Source organism: Amblyomma maculatum, chromosome 1 (genome assembly GCF_055883805.1).
Source record: "Amblyomma maculatum isolate TAMU_Amacu chromosome 1, ASM5588380v1, whole genome shotgun sequence".
Taxonomy (NCBI): Eukaryota; Metazoa; Arthropoda; class Arachnida; order Ixodida; family Ixodidae; genus Amblyomma; species Amblyomma maculatum.
The window spans coordinates 186,186,467-186,209,357 of NC_139344.1; the positions used below are offsets into that span (position 1 = coordinate 186,186,467).

Sequence of the window (22,891 nt, forward strand, 5' to 3'; positions counted from 1 at the left end):
CATCTCAAAACATAGCTGGGCTGTTTGTAACGAGGCTGCGCTGGTACTACATCATACTTCATAAAGGACCGCGGTAGCACTTGCAATTTTCCAAGTACTTCAAGGATAGCCACCAGTGTAGCTGTGTGTCTCTTACCTTGCTCCATCTGTAGCGTAGCAGTCATCCACTTTATGAGCAGGCACATCATACTTCACAAGCATTGTCAAGCACTGCAGTAACGCATGTTGCGACGTCATGTCGGTTGAAAATATGGCCCCTTTTCTTGAGCGTCAAGTTGGCGAGCAAGTGCATTCAGCTTGTATGAAAATTTTTTCCATAGGAGTCAACGAGCAGCACATGATGCACACATGATGCAGAGACCAAATCACCACATATGTAACAGTGTATGCTTTTCTGCTCCGGGGAGAAAGCGTGCTCCAGCAAGATAACCGCAGTAGTGCGCAGAAGCCATTGTGTTCGGGGAGTCATTTGGAAAGTCAAGCAAATGATCTCACATTGTTCATATCCAAGAATTCGTCTCGACAGAAGCCCTGAGTGTTCAGAGCTGTTATCCTGCTTTCTTAAGAGAACTTCGTGCAAGCACAAGTGGAGAATACAGTCAGGCTGCGCTTGCATAGTCCATGTTTCTTTGCATATTACTTGCACCTCTAATACTCAGCTCTATGGCTTGTATACTGTACCTGCACACGAACCACCATGCACAGCTGGGCACAGTATGTGACCTCTGCTGTTGCTGCCCTGTTGCGAATACTATCTGCTTTGCATTGTTATTTGTGAGGATGAAATTCAAGTTGGTATATCGGGCATGTTTATAATCTGAAGTTATAGCATGCTATACCGTACATTGCATCAAGAAATCACAATTTTAACATTTGTTTCACTACATTAAAGTTGGTAGTTTGTTGTGCTTATGTTAATAACATTGACCTGCTACTTCACTGCAGCAAAACGTGGCTGAACCAAGTAATGACTCGGATGACGATGACTCCTCCTCCTCCTCCGACGACGACGACCCAATAATAGCCGAGTGCAGGAAGAAGATGGAAGACCATGTGTTCTCAATGTATTGTAACATGCTGAACCAAATCCTAGCTCCAGGAGCTGCGGCGCTTAGCACTAACTTACAAGCCCAAGGTGTAGATGAACTATCTGCGCAGAATCATCAGATTACAAAGAAGCCAGCACCTGAGAGGAGCAGCATCAAGAAAAAGCCTCAGGATCGCTCACTCCGAGACATTCCAACTCTGGAATCAATTTTCAAAGTACCATCCAGGTGCGTTTTGCCATTACAAATTTACTTCTTTGACACTTCTGGCTGCATCTATTGGAGTGGTTAGCTTAGGAGCACCCCCTGCAGTAGCTTAATGGGTGAGCTGTCCTGCTGCTAATTGTGTACAAGATCATAGGCTTGAAATTCAATTAATAATATGTAGAATTTGTATACACCTGATTGAATGCAAACCTTAAGGTTCTTGCGGTCAGCATTTTCAACCTGTAGGTTCTTCTGTTTTTTGTGCTGTGATAACTATGGTGTGCTGTTATCAGCAACTGAAACATGCACAGGAGAACCGACATGCTAGCATAAAAGGGCTTACATATTAGCTCGTGGGCACAAAATACAAATAAGTTTGATTAACATTTCAAAAGTACAGTCTTTGTGCCTTTGAAATGAAACTGACCTGCTTCCTTCTGGCTAAGATATTTTTATTTCTTCATGATTTTTTCAGTGTTTCAAATCTCCTGTCCGCATGTCATTTGTTGCTACAGTAAATTCTCGGTGATACGAATCCGGTTGATAAAAATTTCGAGGTGATATAAATCCCGAAATTTTCCTGCCGGAATGTATTGTGTACAGTGTGTAAAATTTCGGATGTTCCGAACACTCTCCCGCGCTACTACAGATGATACGAACGCACAAACTGTGACCGCAACCTTGAGCACTACGCATTGCTCGCAACATTGCCTCCACAATAGCCACACTGTATGTACGCATCACGAACAGTTCACGATGACGCATGGTCCGCACCTCGTCGACGTCGCGATTTTCTGTCTGGCTCACGGCACGAAAAGCTTTCAGTGGCGTGTGGCCCACAAACCACAGACGTCGCAATCTTAGCAGCTGGGGGCGGCGTACGCGGCAGGCACGCATGGACTACCGTATTTACTCGCGTAATGATCGCACCCCTGAATTTTGAGGTCAAAATTCCATTTTTTAAATTCCCCGCGTAATGATCGCACCCCGAACATGGAGCCGCCTGGTGGTTGATCTGCAGTCATCCCGCAGCGAATGCATTCCGACGAGTTCCCAACCTAGTCTAGTAATGTTGGAGTTCCCATGATTCCATGCTTTGCGGCGTTCGCCATTTTGCAATTCGGCAGCGTCGTAGCGTGCTTTGTGTTTTTGTGCGAGTTTACGCCATTTCACCATGGGGCGGTATGCCAGTTACACCGCCGCGTTAAAGCTCAAGGCTGTCGACTATGCACTGGAGCATGGCAACCGCGCTGCTGGTAGGCATTTCGGCGTGGACGAAATGAGGATACGCTATTGGAAGAAGCAGCGCGAGAAGCTGATGGCTACGAACAAGACACGGCGGGCTTTCCGTGGACCCAAAACGGGCAAGTTCCCTCGTGTTGAGGAGGCGGTCCTAGAATACGTGAGGGACCTGCGCAAGGATGGTTGTGCAGTGTCATTAGAAATGATACAGACGCAGGCGCGCACAACTGCCAGGAAGCTGGGAATCGCCGCAAAGGATTTCCGCGCTAGCTCCGGTTGGACGACTCGCTTTATGCGACGGAATGGACTTTCCCTGGGGCGGCGGACGTCGTTGTGCCAGCGGCTCCCAGCCCCCGACGAGGTAGTGGCTAAGAGTTTTAAGAAGACAGGCATATCTAACGCTTTGGATGGAACGGAAGATGACTTCCTGTGGGATTGTGAAGATGCTCCCAGCGACGACACTGCCGTTTCCGATGAGTCGTGCAGCAGTGAAAGCGAGGTTGGCGAGGATTCAGACTTTGATTAGAGTACTGACGAAAAAAAAATAAATGGGCATTGTGCACTCCATGTGATGCTTAATGTGCGTGTTTATTGCGAAGGTAAGCCTTACTCAGCTTTTATTTTTGGTTGTAATCGAGATATATGTTCGAAGACGTCTGACCTGCAACTTGTTTGCGTTTTCGGTGCTCAAAAATTTTTTGTAGAAAATTTACCCCGCGTAATGATCGCACCCCGAAATTTGCGTCAGTATTTTAAAAAAAAAAGTGCGATCATTATGCGAGTAAATATGGTACACATCGCTGGCTCCGCAATTGCGATCCAGAAGCAGTTCGCAATGCCGCGCGGCCCTCATGTCACCATCTCTTATCATGCTATACTTGCTGCGAGAAGTACGTGGAGGCGGGCAGACCGCACATCGCTGGTATCTCGATCGTTTTCTACGTCGCGAAAAGTTTTCAGCGGCACGTGGCAGGTGCATACAGTCCGCAAATTGTAGTTTTTATGACCGCTAGTCGCGCTGTATGCATCGTGAGCAGTCTGCTACAGCGCGCGTCCAGCGCGTCACCATTTCTTGTCGTGCTGTACGTGCCGCAAGAAGTCTGCGAAGGTACGCGGCCCACATGTCGCCTAAAGCGCAATCACCTGTAGTGCTATCTGCGCTGCGAGTGGCGAGCTGTAACTATAATGAACCTTCTCGGACGTAAACAGATCTGCGCGACTGCCTTTCCCATGCTTTTGCATACTTATTTACTTTCGTTTTGATGATACGAATGTTTGGATAATATGAATGTTTTCACCACCCCATGAGATTCGTATCACCGAGATTCTAGTGTAATAGTACTTCCCAGACCTACTTTTCTATCTCGTCATCGCAGTGGTTTACTGGTTAGGGCGCTTAACTGCTGGGCCCAAAGACGCGGATTGAACCCCAGCTGCAGCAGCTGCTTTTCAATAGAGAATAAAAGCAAGATGCCCCGGGTGATGTGTGATGTCTGCACACATTAAAGAACCCCAAGTGGTAGAAATCTTTGGCACCCCCAACTAATAGCCTAAGTTGCTTTGGGACATTAAACACTGTTAACCAAAGCATTTTTCTATCTTTTTAACATAAAAAAAATTTAGTTCTGGCCAACAGAAATTTGTGCAGGCACATGACACTAAGTCCTTAACCATAGCCATCTTATTTTATCCACTAGCTACCTGAAGGCAAATGAGTAAAAGAAGCTACCGTGGCATGCAGTAAGCATGAGCCACGAGCAGAGAAGCCAGATGTTTCCTAGCCATCAAGCATAGCTAGTAGCAAAGCTTTTTCAGCAAGTAGTGAAGCTGCTTTCACAAAATATACAAGGCTACTCACAAAGTGGCACCCATTCAAACTATGGCAAAGGAAAATAGTCCTATGATTATTTTGCTCATTTTGTTGTTTGAGGAGCAAAGATGGGTAATTAGAAATCAAATGTTTGAAGTCACAGACATTTGATTTATAGTTTTCTCATAGTTTATTCAGACAGCCTGATAACTGCAAAAGGGGGGGGGGGGATTTACCATGATAAAATGCTAAGTTTGATGCAGTCCCTCTTATGGCTTCATGGTGGAGTTTCATAATCTTGTACTTGCAAGATTTTTGTGTATACCACATACCTCCTGTGGTACGGCATATAAGACAGGTGTGTGACACTGTTTCTGCCTTGTCAACACATAGTGCATGCTGTCTATAGGAAGCAAGAATGCCATACATGCTTGCTCTGCACTGTTATTTTTCACTGGTGCAGTGAGGTTGTGCAAGTTGCTGTCAGCTTATACGAAGCAAAAATGGCTTGCTCCAGTGGACCAAGCCATGCTACAGCTCTGACTACTCTCATTTTATCAGTTCTTGTAGTGGAATGAATATAATGGGGCTGCTGGTGTTGTCCGGTTCAGGTGTGGGCCCAGCCGCATCATGCCGCGATGCTATGAGCTTTCCATAATGGCGTTCTGGTCATTTTCTACTCCCTGCTCCTCGCTGGGCCAAAATTTTGCGTCGAAATCATAGCGGATGGGGCTTTGACATTAACCAGCGACACTTTATAGTAATTAGCCTTCTCATTAAATGACCTTGCTGTCAATGCCACTACCTTGGAGTAAAATAACGTAGGATTCATTTCGGCCACGCCTTAGCTGCGGAACTAGCATACAAGAACACTTGATAACCCGGCACTGCATCATTGGCAGCTGCTATGCGCAGTGAGCAGAACTCCTACCAACAAATCGGTTCGGGCCAGCAATCCTCACAAAGCATTCATTTATTACATTCTTTAGTCCCAGGACTTGTTATGATTAACCCTTTCGCTGTCGCGTGTTTCTGGTCATGACGCTCCCCGAGTGCCGGCGGCAATTTTTTTTATTATGATTGCTATACAATAGTCAACGGAACATGCACATTTCAGAGTTCTGCAGGTGTTGTGAATAACCATCATTTCATTTCATTTCATTTTATTACCTTAAAGACCCCTCGCGGGGTATTACATAAGGGGTGGGATGAGCTGAAAAGATACAGCACAATGCAATATATGTGATCATATACAAAAGTGTTGTTTAGATTGCTAGCAAACGATAAAGGGCAGGTGATGTCGACGATATGCTGGGGAAGGCCGTTCCAATCTTTAGCTGCACGTGGGAAGAAGGAGGCTGGAAAAGTAACAGTTCAGGCACGTGGGCGAAACACTTGAAGCGTGTGGCTAGTGCGGTGGGAAATGTAAGATGCTGGTGTGATGTAGGGGGCACGGTTAAGTGATGAGTGAAAGAATTTGTGGTACAGTGATAGCGTGGCTATGCGACGACGAACGGAAAGAGGTGATAGTGCTGATTTAGCTTTTAGGGCTGAAACACTGACTATAAATGAGATAAGGAAAAAAGGAAAAAAAAAACACTGCTCGATATATATTTCAGAGTCCGTATCCAAGCTCAGCTCGTATTCATAATCAAAGAGTCATCGCTCCAGTCTGCAGTAGAAGGTCCCGCGGGCGCAGTCAGCCATCCGGAAGTAACCGCGTGCATGGAGGATGCACTTCGGTGGCCCCCCACAACGGAGAGAAATGGCACGTGAGATCAAGATGACAAAGGGAGATGGAAAGAGGCTAAAACAACCTCCTTTGCTGCTGCTAGCCGGAAGCAAAGGCACGGCGAGAGAGAGCGAAAGCAGCGATCGAGTCATGCGTTAAGAGGCAAAGGCGTGCGACCCTCAACTTGACGCGGTGTAGCAGACATGCCAACAGAATAAAAACCTGCAAACCTGCGGCAGATGGCTGAGCAACCCTTGAACCCATAACCGCACACGCGTGCCTCAAAACGCACGCATCGCATGACTGCTTAGCGCGAGAGAGTAGCACGCGCGGAGCGACTGCGACCCCCAGCAAAGAAGGTGGCGGGGGTGGGCACGGTCGCTCCATACTCTTCAATATGTAAGTACCAGTGTCACCGTAATAACACAGTGCGAGGCAAAAATATGAACTTGTAGAAAGATTTGACAGATGGCGTAGCCAGTCCAAGCGCGCCAGCTTTGCGTTCGGGCGCAAAGTTTTGAACGCACAATAGACAATGTACCATTACGTCTTTGACACTGGGGAGGGGAAGTGCAAAAATGTATCGGTGTGTTCGTGACAGCGAAAGGGTTAAGAGAACAACAAATTTTAGTCCTATTTTGTGACGCTGGGGCAACGGATCTGCCATTTCATTGCTGGGGACATATTCCAGAAGGCGCAGCTGACACGACGATGCTGACGGTCGTGCTGCAGGCACCTGATGTGAATGCGAGGCAAGAATTAGATCATCCTTCACTTTATATTCTGTGCACTGTCTTGAATTTGCTCAACACAGTCATTAGGAGTCATGAAGGCTTTTCAGCGTGTATTGGCAGCTTATAGGAGCTGGTGCTGCAGACGCAATGGCCGGTGTCCGTTACCATTGTCAAGTGAGTGGAGCCTCGCAGTCCCAACTTCAGTCCTTTATTTCAGAGTAAAGAATGTTTCTAGGGAACTGTGGCTCTAGAAATAAGATAAGATTCACTATTATCTACATTAATACAAAGCCACAAAATGTTGGACGGTCATGTTATGACTCCTTTAACTTGTCAGTATTCACAAAATATTGCATTTTGTTCGTACTCAGTTTTAATAGGCAAATTAGCTTCACACCCAAAATTTTATCATTCACACTGCTCTATGCTTTTAACGAACACTCCTCCATGACGAAGTAGCACGCCCGGCTCACAGTGCAAAGAGCAGCAGTGCTTTCAGCAAAAGCACTCGTCTTTCTTCAGAAGTTCATTCTAATGCTGTTTGGCTGAGGTTGTCAGCCTGTGATGATGTAGCAACCCTGCAGAACCCCTATCGATTACCTGACTGCTCAGCTGAGCGATGTGGTTTTGGGGCATCGCACACCCTGTCAACTAATCAGAGTACCTGCCAACTGTGCTACAAAATTCTGATTGACTAAGGGATTTATGTCACAAAGTCACATAACCTGGTCGAGCGCTGTATTGTCGGGGGGTTTGCGACTTCACTGGATCATGTGATCTCTACCAACCAATCAGATTTTAATGGCATACTATGGCTGCAGCCTTTTCGTGCAATGTGGACTCTAGTGCTGTCTCATTATTATTGTTAAGTTCATAATGGTGGAACTGTGAGACAGCAGGAAGTAGAGAGCTAGACTCGCGAGAAAAGTGTGCCCGTGCTTCTCCAGGTTTGCTCTGCTCCATCCTTCAAGGGTTCCTTCCTTCAAGGGTTCCTCAACTAGCATCATCGTTGCACATAATGCTTCACCCATTCCTGTGAGGCTGCTGCTCCACCATCAGTACCTGCATGCGAAGTCTCCCAGTTCATATGCCCTGCCGGGGTGGTGTAGTGGTTAGGGTGCTCGACCTCAGTACCCAAGGATGCGGGATCGAATTCCGGCCTCAGCGGCCACTTTTCGATAGAGGCGAAAAGCCAGGCACCCGTATGCTGCGTGATGTCAGCGCACGTTAAAGAACCCCAGATGGTCGAAATTTCGGAGCCTCCACTACAGTGTTTCTCATAGCCTTAGTCTCTTTGGGATGTTAAGCCCCATAAACTAAACTAAACTCTCCCAGTTTAAGTTGCATGCTGTCATCCTGCATCATTGGCCTCTACATATTGTGATAAGTTATCAAGGCCTATAATTCTTTATTGATATTGTAAAAGGTCTTCCTTTGTGTGCATCCTATATCTCCAACACTCAACCCTCTATTATTCACAAATGAAAGGTTTAGCAGAGCACACAAACTGAATGGATGTCAACATGCATTTCATGTACAGTCGTGAGCAAAAGTGGTATACAACACTCGGCCGGTGTCTGAGCTCGAGAAAACTGCATTCTAACTTTATCTAGCAACAGCTAAGATCAAGACAATAGTGCAAGTGTCCCATTTTATTCATATGCATGTGTCGATGTCGCTGTCCTTTACGCTGTCTCTAGATAGCATTTTGATAAAAATTTTTCGCGCTCTGTTACCGGCTGAGTGTTATATACCACTTTTGCTCACAACTGTACAGTCTTTGTCAAAAGTGTAGAGCCTAAGGGCTTTGCTTCTGAGCCACTTAGTGCGTCTTGTAATGCATTTCCAGTGTTCCGAATCTCCTGATAGTAAGACGATTTTTTGTCCGACCCTCTCCAATGGGAAGGACCTTTACTAATGCTAAAACAGCGCCACTGCATGGCTCAGATGCGGACCCCTTGGGCTCTGCACTTTTTACGAAGGCTGTACATCACTACAAATCGAACCTGGAACTGTGTTCTGTGTTCAATCTCGTACTCTTTCAGCAGTACGAGATTTGAGGCAACATTACAGATAATTATGCATCTTCTGACCGGCTGATTAGGTGTACCGGCTGGCCTGCTTGCAGGCTATTGCATTTTAAGAGTGCTCAGAATTATATTACAGCAACTGCTACTGCCACATCACCTACACATCTGATTACATGTCACCTGCACATCTGATTAGTTGCTCTGACTTCGGGGACTATTAAGGAAGCATAGCTTAAACCAGAACATGTTGGCGCACTGTGCTGGTGGTTGCTGATTCAGCACCATGCATAATTGATGTGCTGTAAAAACGAAAATGGCCGACATTACTTATTTCAAACCCTGTCACCCTAGTGAGAATGCCTAGCTTGCAAGGGGGAACATGTGGCAGGCATGAGGAGACTACAGAGGAAGCTGAGGGTGGAGTGATGAACCACAAGAATGGGCGAAGCACACCTGTCCAGTCCCGTCTGGTAACATGAGGTGTTTCACAGTTCCAGCATTACCAACATAACCGTAATAATTAATAATTGTTTCTTTATTAGGAGCAGTTCGTATTTTATTTAGTGGAAGGAATATCTCTAGCTCATGGGGTCACACTATACATATTCGAATATAGCTAGTGTCCAGTTACCTCCACACATAATTCTTCCATAACAAAACGTAGTCTGCTGTTAAAGGTTTTCTTCTTACCTAAATAAAAGGCTAACCATCATACCAGATTATAAACTGGCTTGTTTGGTATAGTCTGATATGAAAAAATTTTCCATTTACTGTTAGTAGTAATACACACGCTGCGAACCAATTCCCATAATTAGCAACTGCTGATTTTTTTTAAGTTATATCTTACTATGTCAGTTAAAAGTATTGTATAGTGAAAAATTGGAAGCTGATGAAAGTCTCATTTAAATTGAAGTTATCATGCTTATTGATAAAGTAACAAAACCTAAAATTAATATTACCTGTGCTTGATCTTCACGGTATAACTTGAGCATCTGCGAAAAGAATTTTATAAAGGGAGCAGTTATTGAATCACCAAGAAATTATTTACTTCCAAAAACTAATGTTTCTTTAAAGCGACAGAACACTGGCCAAAATATATTATTGGATAATATATTTTGGATAAGGAAAGCGTAGCAGGGAGCGGCAGAAAGTTAGGTGGGTGGATGAGATTAAGAAGTTCGCAGGGGTCAAGTGGATGCTGTTAGCACAGAACCGGGTTAAATGGAGAAATATGGGAGAGGCCTTCTCCCTGCAGTGGGTATAGTCAGGCTGATGATGATGATGATGAATGCTAAAAATGAAGAGACCTTGCCTCATATAGCGCACATAGTGTGCTAAAATATCAAAGAAACGAGGCTTTGTAATTTTATTTTGCCTTTAAAATGTTCATAAAAAGAACTGAGGTGACATCTTATGGAGAAACGCTGCTACTATCACTGTAGTACCCAATGTGACCACATCTCAGGAATATATCACTGATTTTCATAAATGTGCACTGTTCTTTTTTTTTTCTTTTTTTTTTTTTTCTTTCTAGGAGTGGTTGTCATATTTTGTTATATTTTGTGCTCTCTCCAGTGCACCCTTAAATAAAAACCACTGCTCTCGCATCGCTAATAGTATGCTTTCAACTTTTGTCACTAGATGACTCCATAGTGTTTTGAATTCCTTGGATGAAGCAGTGGTAGAGCCCACTAGAACTTTCGTGTACGAGGCGTACGTTACTTTGTCATAACAGCCTTGAATGTGGAAACTCAAATGGATGCTACTATACACTAAAGGGCCACCCACATGGAACGAACTTCCTCTGCAACTTCATGCGGCATGGCGGAACGCCGACGCACTGTACCACATGCAGTGAAAAACTGGTGGCTGGCGGCTTCGACGCCCGAGTGAAAAAACGCGCAAGCTGGTTCGCTTACACAATGCTTTTTTCACACTAAATGACATTTCAAGAGTAAAACACTAAATAGGCAGCGTCTAAAATGGCGCCCGACAGCGCTTGTATACAGCCTTCGAGTACGTCTGACGCTGCAGCAACAGGCGCATCTCTCAGAAGCAGGGTTTGAGCAAGTGCTGAGCGGAACGTCGAAAAAGGTCCCGCTTCAGCTGCATCAACAAAGTAGGCAAAATCACAACGCTTACAGCACCTTATGATGCGACTTTACCAAAGCAATGAAGCCCGCTAACACTGTGGACGACAACGCTCTGGCCGTGCAATGCTCCCTAATCGTCGCTAGGCCTATTTTCTGTAGCATGATGGCTAATGTAACGGTGCTATGGAATTCCTTCGTGCGATAGTAAATGGTTTAGTTATAGAACTGCCTAATCCCATTCTCTAATAATAAAAGCAAAATATGATTAATTTCAGCTGCACTTTTAGCGGAGGTGGTATGGCTTAGTGATCTTCAAGAAGGATTCAGTTTTGGTATTCGGCTTAGTCTTTTTGGGAGAACCAAAATTTAGCACACTGTTCTGAAGTATTTCGTATTGTCGGCGCGCACGACTGAGCTGCAGCCGGCGTGGAGCTCAGCAAGTGCTGCCATCACACGGCGAAAATATCTGGCCCAGCTTGATCGGCGGCGAACGGCCAGTGGCGGCTGGCAGTTCACAAGGTTTGCCGCAGGAAAACCTCTCCGTGCGGATCGGGTTAAAAATGTCTAATTACTGTCTAGAGGGTAAAATTTACATTTGTTTTCGGTATGTCTTGTTTGTTAACCACCAGACATCATTGCGGTTGCTGCTCATGGTTTTCAGCATCGAACTGCATAAAAGTGGGCGCATGCACTGATTGATAAAATTTTGACCGTGCACTTTAGATGGCAATCTTTCCATTCCGCTGAAAATATTTGATACCTAAATTCCAGTGTTCTGTCCCTTTAAAGTGTGCTTATTCATAGTATGATGTGTAGTATATTAATTTACATATTCGAATGTTACTTCTCCTTGTGAATAAAATACACTGGCCACAAGTTTGTTACCAACAAGTGCGTGCTGCAGTGCTATTGCACCGCACCTGCCACTGCTAAAAACGAGTAATCGGTATGGTAGTTCACCCAACACTTAGATTTGCAGTGGCAGTGTTATCAAACGAGCTTTTGAAGTAAGAAAAGTTAGCAGGGTTTCAACTAGGGTAAACAGAGTTAGACGTGCGAAAGTGCGGTTTAATTCAGTTTAGCTGTTGGTCCATATTTGTTTGTTTCTTTGTTTTTTTGGTTTTGGTTTAGTTAAACTCTAATATATACACACATTAGGCAACGTGTTCAGCCAAGACAGTAGTAGTAGTACCCGACTCACTCCCCATCCTGGCGTGGTCTGATGTGTCATAGCAATTGGAAGGTGTGCCTATGCAGGCAAACATGCAGTGCTGCAAGATGTTATTTTATCTTTTTTGTCATTTTTAGTTTTTTTTTATTCTCAGTATTTGTTATAATTACCATCATCACTATCATTTTTACATACCCTACTAATGCTTTCATTAGCAATTGGTTTACAGGAAAGGTGCAATAATCTGTGACGCACATCCTGAAAGCCCAGTTAGACCTTGTAAATAGTGCATCCGCACAAAAGTGGGGTAGTGCTTAGTTGTATTCATGCCTGTGCTCTGCTGTCAGCAGTGCTGGCAAACACAGGACATGAAGGTTGTTTATAGTAAAGAAAAATAGGTAGTATTCTTTGCTTTCATAATCATTCATTGTAATGATTTTCATACTGAGCAAGAGTACCAATGTTTTATGCTTCTTTTTTTTAGCCATCAAGCCCCCCTTTCATGGTGGCAGGATGATCGGTTTGTGTATGTGAACATCCTGGTTGAGAATGCAAAGGGCACAGACTCCAAAGTGACTAAAAAATCACTGTTTTGCAGGTTTGTGCAGATTTTATTGACACTTATGAACCAAACAGACTTGTGTAGGAAAAGGGGTGTTCCAGCAAGATATAATAGAAAATTGAGCTGTGCAAATATTGAAATTTTTCAATAGGATCATGGGAAAAAAATGCCTTTGAATATCGAATCGACTTCAAATAACTGATCACTGAAAAAAAGAAGAGAAATTTAAAAATAGCAAGAACTGTTTGGCATGTTTGTTTCAGAATTCAGATGGTATTTAAACTTTAATTGCATAGAAGTGCATACCCTGCTGAAAAATTCAGTATAAATTTTATACAGGATTACGTACACCAATTTTTGTACAAGAACCTGGGTGAAACCTGGTGGAGCTGTCTTATCGCTGTTTATTACATTAAACTCTCATAAATTCGGCCAATTTTTTCTCACGAACACTTGTATAATGGATGTCTGCATTTGAGATGAAACCAAAGTAAGAATTACGTGTTTTTTTTTTTTTTTTTTTCTCCGCCTCCTGGTTTCGTCAAATGCCTCGTTTTGCGCACACTGTCGGGAAGACCCTCTTCCAACACACCCCCGTCGCGTTTCGAGGATGCTTCACTGTACAGTCAACGGGGTCAAGCGTTGCGGGGAAACGTGCAAGGCGGAAAGAAATTGCTGTGAATTTAAAGATTTTCGGTGTTTTCGGTAATTTTCCAACAATCTGAAATTTTGTTAAGCAGTTTTGGAATACGAATGAAATAAGCATATTCGATTCTGATTCGAAATTTTGAATATTTGCGCACCCTTTAAATTAAAGTTCATGTATAAATTCCAAACTCATTGCACTAATATAAGAAACCATAAGTTCTAGGAAAAATAAGGTTCCAAAGTCATATGAAAATTGAATTTGTCTTAAGACGTATTTGAATTTACCAAGCTAGGTGCCAAGTAAAATGCTTATTTTAAGACTGTAAGACTGTTTGTGTAATACCGGTTTCCATTGGGCAAACAGGAGCACCTTTAGCTGCACTAAAAGTGCTCTCGCAAGTTTCAGCGCCTACCAGTGGTCGAACAGGAGCAGTAGCGTTGTGTTCCATTGGCAGAGGAGGTGCGCTTTTGGGGTCCCGGGAGCAGCCGAGAGCAGTCCTCGGTGCTCCGTCGCCAGCGGCGGAGTACAGGGAGAACGGAGGAAGTCACATGACCTTTTTGATGTCACTTCTGGCAAGGTCGGTCTCGAGGGAGAGCGCGCGCGCTCTCTCCCTCGAGACCGGCCATTCTAGTTATTCGCCGCCCGGAGCAGAAGACGGCAGCGGTGGCGTTCGGCTGGCAGATACGGGCAACGCAAGCGCGGGAAAAGTTTAATCACATGACGTCTGACGTCACGCGCTCCGCCTCTGTACGCTGCTCTCCGAGCAGCGTGAATGTTCCATTGGTGAGACGAGAACGCGCGTCCCCAGTGCTTTCGTACGCTGCTCTGGCTGCTCGTTGCTCTTGCTCCTGTTCGCCCAATGGAAACCGGTATAAGTTGATTTTAATCATTTTTCTGCCTAGTATACTCCCCTCATGACTAAAAAAGCTCTATAAGTAGTAAGTAGAGGAGCAATACAGGTTCTTTGCCCAGCTTTTAAAGCAGAGTAAGAGTAAGGGCACTCGACTGCTGAGTCATGGGACCCAGGTTTGATCATGGCCGCGGCAGCCACATTTCAATTTTGTTCGTTATGGTGATATGAACTGACCTGTGAGGTTTGTATCACCTAGAAATCGCGTCTGTTAACGGTGAAGACTTCCCACGAAGTGACATCAGTGCACGCATGCTACCTAGAATCGTGAGGCAATTTTTTTTAAGAAAAAAAAAACACAACACTGAGTGTTCTTTTGACTTTACCATCGTGCTTAGAAGCACTCAGGAGAAGTGCTATGATAGGGGCCAGTTGATTCGACATATTAGTTCCCAGTATTGCCATTATTTGAAGCTTGATGAAAAAGTGTTCGTAGTCTGATGGTATTTGCATTGGTTCCTGTATAGCACCTGTGTTGTCTAATATTTACATGGCTAAAGGGAACCATGCTTTTAAAGAAAAAATTTAAAACTTGGGTATTTTAGTGTGTTTTCGCTATGTGGGTGATTTCTTGTTGTGCTTTCCAGTAGAAAAAAGCGGTGCAGTTAATGTCCTTGAAGTAGTTAAATTGTTCGAAAAAGCGTTCAAAGGACTAGATTTTACCTACAAAGTTCCACAGCAGTCCAAGATAAGATTTCTAGATATTCAAATAAAATAAACGGATACGCACACATGCTGGTCGTACACAACAAAAGGTGAAGAAGGCTTGTTGACCTATGACTCGGGTAACTCAAAACTTGTTAAAAGGAGCATAGCGTTTTCCAGCATGATTCAGAGTATTAAAAAATAGTGCCACCACAAAATTCAGGACAGCATGCTTGTAGAAATAGACAGATTGAAGAAAAGTAGTTATCCAAACATTCTGCTTGCATCAATAGCTGAAAAAGGGGTGCAATACAAGAGAAAGAGAAGCAACGTCCCATTCCTATACCATATATACATAAAGTATCCCACGGGTTGAAAAAGATTGGCGCAATGTTTGGCATTCCTGTTGTATTCTCGGCACCGTAGAAGTTGATAGGCTTGTGCGCGAGGGTAAGCACGGATGAAATAGAAAAAAAATTGAAATTCAATATCGCCCACAAAAAGAAGTACAATGAATGCGGCACGCGCATAATTTACCAGATCCCAGTATCTTGTGGCAAACATTATATTGACCAATCCGGAAGATGTATAAACAAAACAATAAGTGAACACTCCAGAAATTGTGGGCTGATTTCACACTCAGGGAACCTTGCTAGTCTGGATTTTGCTGCAACAAGAATAATCGGGCATGCAGACGAGAGAATTAAAAGGGAGATTAGAGAGGCACATGCAATTTTCGAGGCAGATACAGAGAAGTGTGTTAGTGACGCTTCCATCACATTGATGAAAGCCGACATTGACTTTATCAAGAACTGATAGAGATGCAGCGACTTGTGCTTATAATCCCATGACAAGGCATGTAAAAAAAGATATGTATAAAAACAAGAGTTGCATTTACACTTGTGAGTTCGCGCTCTGTTCGTCCTGTTTGTTTTCACGTTTTTTGTCTTCTGTTAGTGTGTCCTAGCGCGCTGAGAACCAATACTCGGGAGAGGCCAATTTTACATAGGCCTTGGAGCCATGAGGGAAATAATACAGTACATAGGAAAAAAAGAAAAAAAAGTAAAGCTGTCAACAAACACGAAAAGAAGGTGGCATGGTCCATTTCGAAAGTAAAGAAGAGTAATAAAAGTGCAGCGAGAAATAGGCAAGGGAAGACAAGGGGCAAATATTCGCAGCACTATGCAGCACAAAGCACTAGGTAGCAGTGGCAAGAATTGGAGGTGCGGTGTGTGCGGTTTTGCAGCACTTAGCAGCCATGCGCATTTCTCATCTATATTGATTTTGGAGAAATATGGGAGAGGCCTTCGCCCTGCATTGGGCATAGTCAGGTTGATGATGATGATGATTGATTTTTAAAGGACAAACATTGGAAGATGACGCCGTGCTCATGAAAGGCTTTGGTTCTCGTATCAATTCAAACTCTGTTGTATTTGTAGCCATGTTGCCCTCATGCTTAAAAGGTACTGCTGCAAGATTTAAACAGAAAATTAAAAAAAAATACCACAAAGAGATGATGAGAGAGATGAAAGGTATTTTAGTGTTCTTTTTTTCGTTAAGCAACAAGACGTGCTCAGTAAATAGCCATTTAATTACCAGACGGCATCTTCAGGACCATGTCATCACCAACAACTGATATAGTAAAGACCCTGATAAGCCGTAACTTGTGGAACCTTGTTAGTAGTCAGCCCTGCCTGAGCCTTCCCGGCACTGTCTCTCTTGACATGCATGGCAAATATAATTATTTCAGCAGGTGCCAGCCACCACATGCAGCCAAATGCTGCTGGCTGAAAGCTTTACCGTGACTGTGAACACCTGTGACAGACGCAGTTTCTTCCCCTAGATGTTCTTGTTCAGTGTTGTGAAACAAATAACCCAGTCGCAATTTGTACTTAATGGTGTATAATGTGATTGCACCATTGTGCGTGGATAATAAATATATATTTCTGCAGATGGGAATTACATAGTGCATGTCAAAATACTTTTGTGTAGGCTAGCTAAACGTGATACTCATGACTGAATTTTGGCTTGAAAATAGGGTTCACACAGCAGACCGTGAGTACCTGGTTCATGAGTCGTTGTTTGCTGCTGTTCTGCCCAAGAAAGCACAGATTGTCAAGAACGCGAAGTACTTTAAAGTCACTTTGGAGAAGGCACAGTTCAAGCTTTATTGGGACTTCCTTACAGGGCATCATCGAAAGGTATGTTTTGTCTGCTTTTCATTGTTCAATACTGGTTAAGAGTGTCTGTTGCACAGATCTATTGAGAATACAGTGCCCACTGATTTTTCAGGTTCGAATAATTGTGACTTTTCACAATATTTCGGACATTGTTCAGGAACTATCACACACCCCATGGGTATGTGTACAGGTGTGGACATAAGTAAGCGAGGCCTACCAGCCTGCACATACCGCAGCTGCCAGTTTCAGCTAGGCAGTGTGTGAAATATGTTTGAAGAAAATGGTGCGCTCCATTTTCTTTTGTCCACACCTGTATATTTTTATGATAAATATTTCACGCTCTGTAGCATCAAAAAGTTCGATTTTTTAGGCTAAAATAGGAGCCAGCAATAGTGTAGAAATTGCTTTTCGGTTAAAAGTCTTTGTCATGTCATAGGGCATTGCTGTTGCAGCTAACCTGTTGTGCTCGGCCGTGAAAGACACCATCTTATGTTTACACAGAGTCAATCAGGCGATTGGCTGTTGTTTGTTGTTGCAGTCTGAACTAGGAGTAATAATAGTGTATCTTTTGTTGCCAGCGAGGTAACCTACAAAGAGCGCTCAATTGGATTGAAAGTGGAACATGAGCACTGTGCAATGTGGCTTCAACGGTTGCATTTGCTGATTGTCCTTTTCCTCTCGCTCTCTTTTTATGAGTGCCATCTTGCAGTCTTTGTGACCATCTTTACCCATGGAAAATGAAGGTTATTGCTTCATGTGGCACGTGCATTTGTTTGCAGCATGACCTGCAGCTTTGTCCCACAGTCATGAAGTGAAGCAGTGCGGACATGAAGAAAGCATGGCTCTGGTTGTGGTAGTCTAATTGGAGAGTCATAGCATAGCACGATCCGCTTCAGTGGGGCACCATTGCACACGCGCAGATCACCTTGAGGGAATCGGGTGGTTCCCAGTAGCATGCACACTGGCGACCTGCAATATCAGATGACAGTAGCGCATGCACACGGATAAAGTGAGCGTAGTGGGCTCAGTCCTCAGCCGGCGCCATACATTGTGATGACGCTGCCTATGTCAACAGGTTCTAGTTCTGCGCACCTCCACGTGGGACGCCACCGCTACCTTCAATGTAGCAGTGTGCGTTGGAGAGGCTGCACTGCGCTGCAGTTCACCTTTGCCTTCCTTCGCTGTGTGGCGTTAATTTCCTGTACAGGTCTGTATTCTTGGCATTGTGAAGGCTTTGTTCTTCAGTGGGCGATGGACCCAATGAATTGTGACTTCTGTTGCGAAGATGTCACCGCTACAACAAAACCATTGCGCCAAGGTGCCGGACATGCTACGCGTACGTGAAAAGCAGCATGATCTGAAAGATGTGCCTCTCGAAAAATAATAGGAGCAAATATGTCCTTTCTAACGAATATAAATATGCGATGACCTCTAAAACGAGTCAGGGCCCACTAAAATCTTGTTTATTATCCGACAATCATCATGTAGTAATGACCACCCCACTCCAGCCTAGTTTTTGAAGCGAGCAGAGCCTGCTAGCCTCGTTGTCGACATGCTGTCACATCAAGGAAGCACAACCCAGACATGAGGGTAGACACGGAGGATGAAGCAGTTACTGCACCATGGCATCTGCTGACCTCAGCTAGCATATAACTGAAGTAATTCTAGGCTGATATTTTACATTGCTGGATATATTGCTAAAAATAGTAGTCTAATGAAAATGAATTGGGAAGCTTGTACACTCCTGCCAACAGCGGTGTCGCTGCGAGAAAGCTTTCAGCTTGCTGGGCACAATCTTCCGCGACAAAGGGGGACTGCTCTACTGACCAGCTCAGCTGTTCAATTTCAAGTTCGAAAACATGTTCACGGAGTGCTTTTTGTGTCGCGAACTGTATTTGGGTAGCAAATCAAATGATGTACCTGTAATAGTAAAAGGTATGCTTTCGCGAGAAATTGGATGCTCACAACATGCCTCGAGTCTATCAGTTAACAAATTAATACGGGTGCACTTTTTTTGTCAAAGAAGAAATGCCAAATAATCAGTGAAAGGGAGAAAAGGCTAAGCATTTGAAATTGAGCCACTATTCATCAACCAGAGATGCCTGGTAAATGCTGGTTTTCATATTTCGAGAACTCCTGCTTGTCGCATCCTTTCCTTGCTATCGCTTAGTTTTTATAGCATACATAACATCATACACACAAATATAGCTAATTCGTTATATGGTTATTTGAAAAACTTGAGATTAAACTGCAGATGTGCACGGAGGATGTGCAGCTGCAAGCATTTACGATGTTTTGAATAATTGCTTGTGGTCACTTTCAAGCACATTTGATCCAGAAACAGCATCGACAATAATTTCACGATCGAGGCAAGTGCGACAAAATGGTGCTGAAAGCTGCGGCCTATCAGGAACACGGATACAGCTTTACATGTTACCTGCGCAACCCTACGTGTCCCTGTACTCTTGGTATCATCGCGGCCGTTAATCATAAACGGCAGAAAATGAGGCTATCGAGCGCCGCAGTCGTTTTCTTACGTGCGTGCTTTCACTTTTCTGGGCTAATTGGCACCAAGGACGCCGGAGAGAATTTGGACATGCATTTGCAGTTAGGAAAGTCTGACCTCTTAGTTCATCGTATAGAGCCAGTACAAGCGCAAGCGCATGTTGCTATTACAGTCGAGCCTGAATATATCGAACTCGAAGGAGATCGCAAAATAGTTCGATATATCGATAATTTGATATACGGAAATTGACCTGAGATCGTGAAATATATCGTATTTTTCACTTTATCAACCCACTCGCATAATGAACCCACCCTCCACTTTTGAAAAAGAAAAAAAAAAGGCGTTAGGCAGGCTCGCATGCAAGCGATTGAGTGAATTCAGCGACAAGCGGCAGCGAAAGAACAAAAAATTTTCAACTTGTTGAAACTGCGTTGCTCTTGCCGCTTGAGCCGCTGTGACAGCTTGAAATAGGTTTTTGGGTCGCCACAGCAGGTATCACAACCGTTTTCGCTTACATGCGAAATGACCTTCGGTGGCGCGTCCCTCCTTTTTGGCCGTCGTATCCGCAGCTCATTTATTGGCAGCACGCCAAGATGCTGTGCAGTGATAACATTGCCACGTGTTTATCTTTTGACTATACTTTTGATAGCTCCTGCAGTAGCGGGGAGCGAACTTGGCAGAGTGCCCGTGATGGCTTGATTGCACAAGTCTGGTGCAATTTATCACGCCGCACTTTGGGCAGGCGTAGTCCACTGCACAAAATCATTAGAAAGCATGATAGCTGCAAATGGCGTTTGAAGCGAACAATGCTAAAAGCCAATGTCAGGATCGCAGCTGACCATGTGCTTTCATTGATTCATAGATGTAAGGATGGGCAACTCGCAAAAAAAAAAAATCTGCCACTTCTTAATGTCTGCAGCTGCCATAGCTTACATGCATTCAGTACGACGACATGAGACGCGCATCGCACGTCATCTGCCACGCATAGTGTTCACAACACACTGGAGAGAGCGGCCGATGTTCTGTCTGCCTCGGGCTGAGCTGGCTTGTTGGCGCATGCTTAGTGCGTGCTGCTGCGAACGAAGACCAGGAAAGAGAGAGCAAGCTCGGCAGAAGAATGGGCACTCCCTTGCGCTTCGCTCTATAGCGTTTTTCCCCTCTCCCAAACACCAGAGCTGCATTGGCTGCGTCTGCTCCGTACCGGCCTTTGTCAAGCCGATTCCCTCTCGTTCCTTCACGCGCATGTCTTGCAAACGTCGCATGCTGGCGCACGGCAGACGATCACTGCAGGTGCGCGCGCCTTTGGGGAAAGGGTGCGTCGCTGCTCTAGACGCCGTCGCCAAACTGTTCTTTCATTCCTTCCGTGCGGGGCTTGAAAACGTCACGCGGCAAATGGCCGAGGGTGATGCGGTAGTCTTTGGAGAAGGTGCATCGAACGACCGGTGAAATTGAGTTTTTCAAAGCGAGAAGACTACAGTCGCAGGAATACAGCCCCTCAACCAGCAGAGCACTACATTGAAGTCGCAAGTGGCCCCACCTAGTGCATGTAACATACATGGAGTCAGGGAAAGAGGCCCGGTGAGCCCACTGCCCCATTCTAGCTCACTTTAACACTGATGCCATGCGGAACCTAACTGCGGTAGTTGATTGAGCTTTGCTACAACCCATGTTATCGACACATAAGTGAAACATGGGATGCAGCAAAGTTAGTGAGTTTTAAAGCTGTTTTTTTTTTTCTTTTTTTTTTATGTTCATAGATTTTTTAAGACTATTTGATTAGACCATTTTCCACGTCCCGCTGAGTCGGAAAAACCAGTCTGTCCCTATTGCAACCCAAAATGCATGCAGGCAAAAGTGGCATTTATTTTTCTTAAAGAGTCTCTTATGCACGTCTGCTCCCTTATGCTGAAGAGTGACCATGTGACTCTCACCGAAATCTATTCGCTAGTGACATGCTTTAGGGATGCGGTATTGCTAAATACGAAATTAAAGCTCACAGCAACTGGTGCTTTGCCAGCCTGCCTATCTCAGACCTTGCACCAAGTTGTAAGAATGCAGTAACAAAGCTGTTGCAGTGCATATGTATGCAGAACATATCAGCAGCAGCTCCTGTTGTACGTGCACTGCCTTCTCGCAGTAGAAATCGGGCAGGTGATGCAAGGTGTGAGACTGGCTGGGCCAGCGAGGTTTACCACATGACTACAATTCTAAGTTCTGAGCTCGCTGCCAGTGGGGGTTGATCATAACTCTGTCCTGTAGTTTAGATTTCAAAGCTGCCCCTGTCTCGAGCATGCCTACTACACTTCATTTCTGACCCAAAACCAGCTGGTACGTACAGTCAAAATTTATTAGCGTGAGCACGGCAAAGCATGCCGCACTGTACAATCAGCACGGCCTAGCGAGCGCTGCAGGGAGTTCACGTCCGAGATAAGGCTAAGGGATGAACATCAAAATAAAAATTGCTGTAAAAATAATTCAGTGTATACTAAACGTGCCATGCTACCTCTCTTTTTTTTTTTGTTGTAATAATTTGGCACGCCGACTGATGAGACTGAAGTATAATCTCAAAATGTCGCCAATCAAGTGTACAGTTGAACTTGGCTATAATGAGATTGTAAAATGCCCACAATTTTTCATTGCATCCAGGTTATCAATGTATGCAGTTTTCACGTGAAAACCCAAAAGTACAATGCAAAAAAAGGGCAACTACATTGAAACTGTTTAACAGTAAATCGGAATTTTTCGAAGATATAGAAGCATTGAAACATTTCACCATCGCGTTGAGTGTGGCGTGACATCGCAGGCAGCCTCCTCCACTGCCGTGGCTCGCGCAATGCGTCTCCGAGGTAGTGGGGGAAAGGGGGCGGATGAGGGGGGAGAGTGTGTGCATTCACGATGGTTTGTGCCACCGCCAAGCGAGAAAGCGCCTGCGTCTTCACACATGTTCCTGCTCGCCCATCATCATTGCCCCAGGAAACACTCTGCTTCGCGCTGAAGGCGCACTCCGCTGTTCCCGCTATCGACGCGCAGGAGCCCACGAGCAACCGCTTGGCAGGCAGCGATGGGTGCACACTGCTTGCCCTGTGTCTTCCTTCTTTGTTATGTTATCAAATACACGCAGTTCAATGAAGGTGACGTTGAGGAATTGAAAAACTTCATAATATCGAGGAATTTTCTACATAGTGGCTTAACTGTAATCACTTGTGGTAAAAGAGGCTTAATATTGTTACAGGGAATACTCACCTGGCGCAGGTGACCTTAAGTAGTGTAAACTTGCCACTATGCAGGTGCAGCTGAGAACGCTGTAGTGGATCGTGCTGCGCCTCAATTGGCTAATCCAACATAATTACTCAGAATGTAGTATGCAAGTTGCA

At 44.6% G+C, this 22,891-nt stretch overlaps 1 protein-coding gene across 3 annotated transcripts in view; it reads left to right on the forward strand.

The window, feature by feature from the left end:
• LOC146205123 (uncharacterized) overlaps positions 1-22,891 on the forward strand; it is a 168,637-nt gene that overhangs the window by 143,327 nt on the left and 2,419 nt on the right. For 2 of the 3 annotated variants that reach the window (XM_084589816.1, XM_084589817.1), the window contains exons 28-30: positions 946-1,274; positions 12,550-12,663; positions 16,870-17,032. In XM_084589816.1, coding sequence (XP_084445942.1) covers positions 946-1,274; positions 12,550-12,663; positions 16,870-17,032 — 606 coding nt within the window. The remainder of the gene's footprint in view (positions 1-945; positions 1,275-12,549; positions 12,664-16,869; positions 17,033-22,891) is intronic. The other variant, XM_084589818.1, reaches the window with a different exon arrangement.